This window comes from Sinocyclocheilus rhinocerous, unplaced genomic scaffold (assembly GCF_001515625.1).
Source record: "Sinocyclocheilus rhinocerous isolate Xijiao unplaced genomic scaffold, SAMN03320098_v1.1 scaffold585, whole genome shotgun sequence".
NCBI classification, from domain to species: Eukaryota; Metazoa; Chordata; class Actinopteri; order Cypriniformes; family Cyprinidae; genus Sinocyclocheilus; species Sinocyclocheilus rhinocerous.
Window position 1 is genome coordinate 246,074 of NW_015630024.1, and position 11,389 is coordinate 257,462.

An 11,389-nucleotide genomic window follows, 5' to 3' on the forward strand; every position below is an offset into this window, starting at 1 on the left:
TGGCAGAAACAATACAGAACAAAACAAAATTGCAAGATCTAAACAGAATTCTAATAGTTTTTAATTTCTTTCACTCTTACTTTCTAGTTTCTGTCTACAGTACAATATTTTTGTCTCAAATACTTTTCATAACCATACAAATTGAAACATTATAGGTTTAATTGCATATAACTGTGGATTTCCTGAAACAAACACACAAGTATGTTCTCTTCTCATAATAAGGGCTCTAATGCACTCCTGCTGGCAAATGATGATTCACAACCTTGCCATTTTTTCTGTCAAGAGGTCCAGGATAGAAGCGAAAAATGCATTTTATTCTTTGTTGCCATGACTACTAGCACCATGCCATCTTTGGACTGAACAGCTGTGTTGAGTGATAGGTTAAATGGTAAATATAGCCATACTAATTGGAAAATTGCACTTGCTATCTCTTGTTGATATGTGCTGAAACAACCCATATAACCTCACTGCTCTGTGACGATACTCAAACTATGACAGACATGCACCCAACACGACTCGATATTTGTAGTTAGAAAAAAATGGATAGTTCTGAGCCATGTTGGAAGCCAATATTCTATATTTGCTTATTCCATATTTATGTGCATAGTTTTTTTTAATGTTTAGTAATCTACAAAACATTTTTAATGTCTCTTATGCTCACCAAGGCTGCATTTAAATGATTACAAATATGGTCAAAACAGCAATATTATGAAATAGTTTTGCTATTTAAAATTACCATTTTTGATTTGAATATATTTTAAAATCTAATTTATACCTGTGATGCAAAGCTGAATTTTCAATTATTCCGATATGCTGATTTGATGCTCAAGAAACATTTCTTACTATCATAAATGTTGAAAAAAAGTTTTGCTGCTTAATATTTTGTGGAAGCTGCAATACATTACCATTCAAGGTAAGATTTAAAAAAAAATATATAGGCCTTTCCAGCAAGGACTCAATCAAAATCGATCAAAAGTGACAGTAAAGACACTTATAATGTTACGAAATATTTCTATTTTTTTTTTTTAATTGTTCTTTTCAACTTTTATTCATTAAAAATGTATCACATCATGGTTTCCACAAACATTAAGCAGCAAAAACAGTTTTAAACACTTGTAATAATAAGAACCTGTAACGAATAGTCCACTGAAGGCGAGTTGAAGTGAGAACCCAAGTGCAGTTTATTTACAGTGATCCAAACATCCAAACATAATCTAAACAGACGAAGACTAGAAACAATAATCCGTGACTTGACTTAACATGAACAGACTCACCAACAGCAGAGTTACAACATCAATACACGACAAAGACTATGGGAACATGATGGCTACTTATATCAGACAATGAGGGTCACATGACAAGAACAAACCAATGGGAAACAAGACACATGACTTGGACAACCAATCAGAACATGACACATACACAAGGCTGAGATACATGAGGGCAAGGGAAGCATGACACAAACAGCATAAAACAATTACAAAATAAAAGACATGGAAACATGAACAAGACAAAACCCAAACACCACATTACAGAACCATTATTAATAACTGAGCATGTGACACTGAAGACTGGAGTAATGGCTGCTTCAGGAATAAATTATTTTAAAAAATTAAAATAGAAAACAGTTCTTTTAAACTGTAATATTATTTCTAAATATTACTGCTTTTATGGTATTTTCCTAAAAAAGCAGCATTGATGAGCATAAGAAACTTATCTTAAAAAATCTCTAGTCTGGTCTAAATTATCGATTTTTCTTTTATGCCAAAAATCATTAGGATATTAAGTAAAGATCATGTTCCATGAAGATATTTTGTAAATTTCCTACCGTAAATATATCAAAACTGAATTTTTTATTTTAATATGCATTGCTAAGAACTTTATTTAGACAACTTTAAAGGCGATTTTCTCAATATTTAAATTTTTTTTTGCGGCCTCAGATTGCAGATTTTAAAATAGTTGCATCTCGGCCAAATATTTCAAAAATTAAAAAAAAATTGACCCTTATAACTGGTTTTGTGGTCCAGGGTCACATATATATAAAAAAATAATAATATTCTAGTAGTGTATATAATATAGCCTATTTAAGCTAAAACCTAAAACCAATAAAACAAAAAATAGATACAGGTGCACTGTAACCTTCTGTCTGTCCTTGTGTTCTAAGGTAAATGTAATAAATAAAATCTCAAACAGATTCCTCTCAGTGTGACAACATTCACCAGCAAGACCTCTCAGAGGTCTATCTATGGAATCATAGGGGACAGAAATGGCAAAGAAGGCAAAGAAGAGGGTGAGAGAGAGAGCGAATTGCTAGATAATCTTTAGATACGTGCCGACTTGTTGACAAGCCCCTGCTTGCTACCGTTCACCCGGCTTAGCAGCTTACCCCCCCTTTGATGTTATGTAAGATAGCTGTAAACAGTAGGAGGGAAATCTTCTAATGCCAATTATCAGATCAAAAGGAACATTCTTAAAATCAAAGTGCCAGAGAGTGGATAATGCCATCAGGAGCACACACAATAAAAGAATGGCTGCTGTACTGCTAGAAGGAGATGATATTAATGTTGTGTTTACCCTCACCACAGGCACCACCGTGTCTGAATTTTCATTTTACATGACGAAGTTACAAGCCAATTGGGTTCACTGATTGTCAGTGGCTTTTCCGCAACAGTTCAGAGTGCAGCATTTGGTTGCCAATGAACATGCATTAAGTGCATTCATTCTAGTCAATAAATCAATGCAAGATTACTTCTGGGTTGTTACCTTTGGAAAGGTCTTGCCTGAGAACATTATCGCTACTTCATTTCTTGGCAGAAATAACTTGAAGAACAACAATGATATACACATTTTTAAATGCTGTTCTTTTGAACTTTCTATTCATCAAAGAATCCTGAAATCAAAATATTTTATGGTTTCCATAAATATTCCGTAAAAATATTAAGCAGCACATTGACATTGATAATAATAAGAAATGTTTTTAAGCACTAAATTAGCATATTAGAATTACTTCTGAAGCATCATGTGACACTGAATACTGGAGTAATGGCTGCTGAAAATTCAGCTTAGCTATTGCAGGAATAAATGACGTATAAATAGAAAAAAAAAAAATTAAAATAGAAAACAGTTCTTTTAAACTGTAATATTATTTCTAAATATTACTGCTTTTATGGTATTTTCCTAAAAAAGCAGCATTGATGAGCATAAGAAACTTATCTTAAAAAATCTCTAGTCTGGTCTAAATTATCGATTTTTCTTTTATGCCAAAAATCATTAGGATATTAAGTAAAGATCATGTTCCATGAAGATATTTTGTAAATTTCCTACCGTAAATATATCAAAACTGAATTTTTTATTTTAATATGCATTGCTAAGAACTTTATTTAGACAACTTTAAAGGCGATTTTCTCAGTATTTTGATTTTCAAATAGTTTTATCTCAGCCAAATATTGCCCTATCCTAACAAACCACATATCAACGGAAAGCATATTTATTCAGCTTTTATACATGATGTATAAATCTCAATTTCATGACTGGTTTTGTGGTCCAGGGTCACATAATGTTAACACCCATTAGCGTAGTTTAATACAATAAGTTAGTTTCTCGCAATTCACAGTGCAAATGTAAAACCTCCTGTATAAGTAAAATGATGGAGCAAAATTAGGTCAGGTAATCCTCCTAGATCTTTTCATAGCTTTAACCTGACAACATTCATTCCTAATGCCAGCAAGACCTCTCAGAGGTCTATCTATGGAATCATAGGGGACAGAAATGGCAAAGAAGAGTGGAGGGTGGGTGAGAGAGAGAGCGAATTGCTAGATAATCTTTAGATACGTGCCGACTTGTTGACAAGCCCCTGCTTGCTACCGTTCACCCGGCTTAGCAGCTTACCCCCCCTTTGATGTTATGTAAGATAGCTGTAAACAGTAGGAGGGAAATCTTCTAATGCCAATTATCAGATCAAAAGGAACATTCTTAAAATCAAAGTGCCAGAGAGTGGATAATGCCATCAGGAGCACACACAATAAAAGAATGGCTGCTGTACTGCTAGAAGGAGATGATATTAATGTTGTGTTTACCCTCACCACAGGCACCACCGTGTCTGAATTTTCATTTTACATGACGAAGTTACAAGCCAATTGGGTTCACTGATTGTCAGTGGCTTTTCCGCAACAGTTCAGAGTGCAGCATTTGGTTGCCAATGAACATGCATTAAGTGCATTCATTCTAGTCAATAAATCAATGCAAGATTACTTCTGGGTTGTTACCTTTGGAAAGGTCTTGCCTGAGAACATTATCGCTACTTCATTTCTTGGCAGAAATAACTTGAAGAACAACAATGATATACACATTGCAGTCAGATATGCCTGTTTGTGTAGTGCTGTCTCATTACTGGATTAAACTTGGTCCAGGATTCTGCTTTGAAGATTACAGGGTCAGCAATCCGCACACCTTTATAGCTTTACTGATTGATTGCCAATTAAGGTTAATACACAACACCAATTAGATGACAGTTTTTATATAGAATCTAAATAAATGTATATTTTTCCCCCCAGGTGTGTTTTTCTTAGAGAGGGTTTACCAGGGTTGTTATAAACTGAAACTAAAAATAATTTTTTTAAAAAGCTTCCGCTACTTGAGCTATAATTAATAACAATATAAAAATATGATATAAAAAATTACATTATTATATAATATAATAACCCATAATATAAAAAATTACATTATTAAATATAAAAAATGTAAGCTTATTTTATTTCAGATAGCTGGCAAGGCAACATTTCTCATTTTCATTTAGTTTATTTTGATGTACTAAAAAACTAAAACTAAAACTAAAGCTGAAATAAAAATGGATAAAAAAATCATCAGTCATCAGCCATATTTAAAAAAAAAAAAGACAAAACCATGCAACAAAATTATTAAAAGTTAAAATTAAAAGGAAAACAGAAAATATTAAAATAAAAACAAATTCAAAATAATAAAAACTGTAATAGTATCTCGATGATATCAAAATAACACTGGCATTTTTTTTAAAGTGTGCCATGTCCACTGACTTGACATTTGTTTTATTTATTATTTAAATTTGTTATTGGTTATATGCTTCCATTGTAGCCCTCTGAATTATTATTATTGTTATTATTATTAAAAAAGTAATTCTTAGTAAAAAATTATTTGTTTAAAAAAAATCCAAAATTTCTGGGTGGCCTTGGTGGTATTTTAGTCTTGATGGTCTTGAGGTTTTGGGCAGCTGACGTGCTGCTGTCCTTGGTACTGAATGGTATTTAATGCTGACCAGAGTTGGGCAACATGAGAAGATATGAGACGGATCCCATTCGCCTCATCTGACTATAGGGATCAGGCAGGTTAAGAGAAGAGTTTATGTTTTCTTCTTCCTTCATACCATAAAATGTGTAGTTTTTCAAATCATGGCCAAGTCAAAGACCAACCCTAGATTCAACAGATACTTTGGATGCTTTGGCTTTCATAGATGGTTCTGGCCTATTGACAGATGACAAAAGAGAGTCCTAGATGTGAAGGGAACAAGCTGAAACTAGAGCGCTGCTGTAGGGCTGAGTAACAGGGCTGGGACAGGCGCAGTGGGGTGACGACAGGCCTCTGAGAGATGTTTAATTTCAAGGAAAACAGGACGTGAATATTAAAAAGTGAGTAGAAAGAGAGAATAGTGTTGAAATGTTTGGAAACCTTTCATTTCATTTCACAAAAAAATATATTTTTGAAAGATGTCTTCGTATTTTTTGATTAAAAAAACAATGAAAGTCGAAGGGACCAGTCTTGTTTTGGAACCTAGTGACTTTCATTTTATGGACAAAATCATTTAAAACATTCCTCAAAATATCTTTTTTGTGCTTTAGAGAAGAATGAAAGTAATACAGGTTTGGAGCGACCTGAGGGTGAGTAGATAGTAAATCTACTATCTAGTATAGTAAATAATTGTCATTTTTTGGTGAATTAACCATTTAGGAGGTCTAGCTTCTCATGAACTGGCAGATGGATTACTTGATCCCTTTGTCTATGTTTAGTAAGAAAGCCATAAATTAACATTCAATGTTGAATGTATTTTTGCAGATCCTTATTCTGGGACTACAGAGCCCATAATGTGATATGGTGATATTAAAAAACAAATTAGTCATGAGGAAAAATTTCATTGCTTTTGCGTTCCCCCAAGAAATGTTGCACTCATTCAAAAAAAGGTATGTGTTCCCATGAGAAACTTTAATGAAAAACTTATGATTGGAAATAATATGATGTAAGAAATACATATATTTTAGTTAGTGCTTTTGAGGGTGAACACAAAGTTTCTCAGGAGAATGCAACAGTTAGGCGAATGAATGCAAAGTTTCTCTAGGAAACACAATTTTTTGTGAAACAATGCAAATATTTCATGAGAATTTGTTTCTCTTGTGAATGCAATACTTTTGTGAGAGAACACAAAGTTTGTTGAGGAAACTGAAATGTTTTGCGAGAAAATGCAAAGTTTCTCGGGAAACACATGAAAAAAATTAATTGTGCACACGATTTACTAATTCGTTCTCTTGGTTTACTAAATTGTGCGCACAATTTACTAATTTTTTCCCTCATTTTAAGTAAATCGTGTGCACGATTTCCAAATTCATTCCCTTGGTTTACTAAATCATGTGCTTGATATAATAATTTGTGCCGTTTTAAGTAAATGATGCACACTAAATAATCATTTGTTCTACTTCCTTTCCGCATTCTCATAAACCTGTTGCTGCTGTTCTTATGATGTTATGGACAGAGACACTTAAATTTTTATTTTGAGTTGGGAATGAGTTATAGAGACATTGTCAAAAGCCTTGCAGTGTGCATGGAATCATTTTGAGAGGCATCTATAGAGAATCGGTTTATGAGGATGCAGACAAGAAATAGAATGAATTATTATTTATTGCGCACAATTTACTTTCAGGGCTTTGTAGAATGCAACTGTTTTGCGAGAAAATGCAACATTTCTCAGGGAAGCGCAAATGTTTTTCGAGAAAACACAAAGTTTCTTGTAGAAACGCAAATGTTTTGTGAGAGAACCCAAATTTTGTCAGAGGAACCCAGTAGTTTTTCAAGAAAATGCAATGTTTTCTCTCCCATCTAATTTTTTTCTCATCACCATGTCCGGGTTTTTATATGAAACTGATGCAGAAATTGTTCAAATACCGTATACCAATCCATCCCAAGCCAACAGATGGTTTTTCAGCAGTGCATACTTGAGTTGTAGGTTTATTGAACCATTCATGATGGAAAGCAACAATCCCATGGCCTCCTTCAATCTTCATGCTCGTTGAACTCACTGAGGCTCCATAGGGCTGCCAGCTTGTGTCAGGTCAGTGTCATGCACTATTCCTCTTTGCATCGCACTGGAGAATAAAACCCAACACAGTTTGACCGGGTCTTTCTGTTATGATGATATAATCTCTTACATAATCAGATATGGAGTATATGCCAGCTGGAGAAGATTTTTTCCCCCTTTTTTAATCTGTGATGCCACACTGTTCACAAGGGGAAATAAAAGTTCTTTGCTCTCTCTCTCTCTTCCTCTCATTTTCTATCTGTCATGTTTACGTCTATCTCGATCTGCGGTCCTAATATCATGCTTTCCACGTGCTTAGTGCTTATTTCTGTCATCAGATTAATGCTGGAGATTAAGCCGATTCTTCAGAGGAGTCAGATGCCAGATATATTGGCATATTATGTCCATGCTTAAACTGGTAGCACTTAATATCGTGAAGTGTCAGAAACTGATACTTTAAGAGAAAACAGCCCGCATGACAAAATAAAAATGTAATTCATTGATTAGCTTGTGCTCACATGCTTGTTGGCGCAGGTTGAGTGAATTCTCAAGGCTAAATGCTAATGAAAACAAATGGCTGTTAGTGCAGAATTCATGGCTATTTAGTTTCCAGAAAATTCTCTGTCATATTTTGCCGGTATCAGTCAGGCCTTTCTTCTGACAGTTTGTGTTTCAGTGCATTACACAAATGAGGTCAGGTCAGAAGTGCATAGGTCGTGACCTCATCCATCCAGAAAGATTTATTAGTATGGCCATTAATGGGAAAGATGAGCAATTGATTTAGACTTTACAGAGCTCTGTAACATACTCAGGCAAGCTTTGAGGTTTTTGCAAGTTGATTCAAAATCCGTTGCTAACATACTTCAGAAATTTTGAATAGTTTTTCCTGACAAAAGGATTAAGTAGCAACCTAAATTGCACAACTAATGTGAGTGATTTGATGATTGTTTGATCCTACACATCATATCATAGATGAATCAGTGTAAATTTAGTAAAGTATTGAATTCTTGCCATCACTATTGCGAATTTTCCCTCAGAAGCTTGGCCCATAGCTCACTCGGCACATTGAAAGTAAAGGAAAAGAATTAGTGCTCAAATTGTGGGATTTCTTGAATAAAAGTGTACTATATCTTTTCTAAGTGATTGGACGTATGTTTTTTACTGACTGTGGGTAATATATTTGCACTTGAGATCCTTCAATTGAGATCCATCAATTCCAAAATAAAAGAAAGAAAGTAAAATGATGACAACAGATGAACAATTTTTGTATAAAATTATATTAATTACTATATATTGCATCTATAACAGTTTAGTATTAAAGGTGATGTTGTCAATATGTAATGTTTTTGAGTTACAGGATTTTTTACAGTATGTCATAATTATTCAACCCCTATTCAACATTGCTGTTTTTAAGTCGCTTGTTTGTATGGTAGGGCACAAAATTGTTTTAAACCACAAATAAGTCTTTGGAAACTCTCTAAGCAAACTTAACTAGCTTGAGCTGTTACACATACATAAATTTAGCCCATGAATGTGCTTAAGTCAAAAGCTATAGAGAATCAATTATATTTTGTTTCCTATTTAAAAGCTTAAAAACTGGAAATTTGTTTAACTGTGTGTCTGTCATGATGATAGTTCAATTGTTTCCATAGACCTTTAAACCTTTATTTGGAGGCATGGATCTGTCTGCCTGTTTTATGAGTTGAGCAATTCATTCTGGAACTTTCATATATGCCAATGACAGTATTTCAGCCGAAAGGGGATGTTGAAAAGCACAGTGTAAAACTTTTGCCTCAAGGTTGTAAACATACAGAAATTACCCATAAAACTAGTGGAAAAAATTCCCACACTAGGAGTGCTCTTTTACACGATGCTTTTGACATTTAAAATGTAGAAAGCGGCAGTTTGATGACCACTATATTTTTAACTGGTAGGTAGTCGGTTGCAAAACCTCATGAAATATAGATGGTACCTTTCAAGTTCACAGTAACTAAATGAGTTGGGCTGATCAGAATTGCTCTGTTCTCTAAAATCAAACAGATCATGATTCATATTGTCCTTTGATAAGACGTACCAAAGGAGCAAATGATTGAGAAAGTGTTGAAAGGTGCAGATGTGATGGATAGGTATTGTTTACTGTATGTCCAGTGAGTGACAAAGGACATATTTGATTATTAGAAACCGCCTCCTGTCATGAGTACAAGTATAAAACGTTATGTTTTCAGTTTGATGTACAGATAAAAACATTTGAGCAAAAACACCTTGTTCCAGGAAGCATATTTCAACACAAACAAAAGTGATAAAATCTGACCTAAAAAAAAAAAAAAAAATCCAACGAATGCTAATTTGATTTGATTTTATTTGAGCTAGAACTGCAATTATTTTTGGATCATATTTGTAAAATTCATAAAATATCAGAAGTGGCTTATTTGACTGCTCTGGTTTAAGGAGCTGTTATTTTCAAGTGACTACAAAGGTTTTTTTTTGTGAGTTCAGTGTTTGTTTCATTGTAGTGGCTATTCATACTATATACAGTATCTTCATACTATATACAGTATCTTATGTTTATACTGAACACAGAAGGTTCATGAATATGTGAATCAATTACAGTTACTGTATCTACTCTCTACAGTTGGTTTTTATTTTGCTTGACATTTTTATTTGTAAAGGATATCTTTTGTATTTCACAATAATTTCACCATCTAATAAATGATTATTGGGTCCTTTATGTATGAAAATATGGTATGGAAACCATGCAGCTGTAATATCTCACTTTTCCACTCTTGTCTCTCACTTACAGATTTAAGGAGTTCAGAAACCATCAGGGACGATGAGGAACTCTGGCGCCGTGCTGATTTTGACCTTTATTGCCAAATTAATATCACAAGCAGCAGGTGATCAGTGTTAGGAGTTCTGTTATATTGCTTATGAACCTAGCAGTACAACCTGACAAACTTCATATGCACACATACTGTTCACCACTGTTCAAAAGTTAGGGGTCAGTAACATTTAAAAAAAAAAGTTAACACCTTTATTCAGCATTTAATTGACGAAAATAACAGTAAAGACATTTAGAATGTTACAAAAAGTTTCTATTTCATATAAATGCTGTTTCTATTCATCAAAGAATGTATCACAGTTTTTACAAAAATATCAAGCAGCAATAAGAAATAATTCTTGAGCAGCAATTCAGCATATTAGATTGATTTCTGAAGGCTCATGTTACACTAAAGACTGGAGTAATGATGCTGACAATTCAGCTTTTACATCACAGGAATAAATTACATTTTAACATATGTGACCCTGGACCACAAAACTAGTCATAAGGGTCAATTTTTCGAAATTGAGATTTATACATCATCTGAAAGCTGAATAATAAATTTTAATAATATTTCACAATAGTACTGTTTTTATTGTATTTTTAATCAAATAAATGCAGCCTTAGTTCGCAGAAGAGACATTTAAAAATCTTACTGACCCTCAAACTTTTAAATGGTTGTGTACATAAATAGTTCAGTGTTTTGTATATTCAAATGAAAATGGTGTAAACTATATTAAAAGACCAAGATCTCACTTAGGTTACCTCACTATCAACCTCACTATTTAAAACGAAGTAAAATTTTGGATCAGATTCTCACGTTGTGATGCATTGATATATACTATGGTACTGAATGATTGCCATATTATTTACAGAGTATTTACATGGTACTTAAAAGACAACACAAAGCAAACACATTTGCATAAATCCTACATTTTCTCAATAAAATGAATGTGAAACTTTACATATGAATAGTCTTATGTATGTTGTCCATAGGTGTCAGTGCGCCAGGCAAACCCAGACTCACAAGCTGTCGCTCTCCAGAGAAGGAGACCTTCACATGCTGGTGGGAGCATGGAGATGATGGAGGTCTGCCCACAACCTACGCACTCTACTACCATCTAGAAAAGTCAGTCTCTCTTCAGCTTGTTCCCTTTCTAGAGCTTTTCTTTATTGTCTTGAGAGTAGTCTTTAATGCTCGTCCTTACTCTTTTCTTTGGCTCCTAATGAGGTTTCAAAGGTCTTGCCATGTC

At 33.8% G+C, this 11,389-nt stretch overlaps 1 protein-coding gene across 1 annotated transcript in view; it reads left to right on the forward strand.

Annotated features, from left to right (window-relative positions):
* The window catches only part of prlra (prolactin receptor a), a 28,445-nt gene that overhangs the window by 8,364 nt on the left and 8,692 nt on the right, over nt 1–11,389 (forward strand). Inside the window, exons 2-3 of the mRNA XM_016551836.1 lie at nt 10,119–10,212; nt 11,133–11,265. Coding sequence (XP_016407322.1) covers nt 10,149–10,212; nt 11,133–11,265 — 197 coding nt within the window. The 5' untranslated portion in view covers nt 10,119–10,148. The remainder of the gene's footprint in view (nt 1–10,118; nt 10,213–11,132; nt 11,266–11,389) is intronic.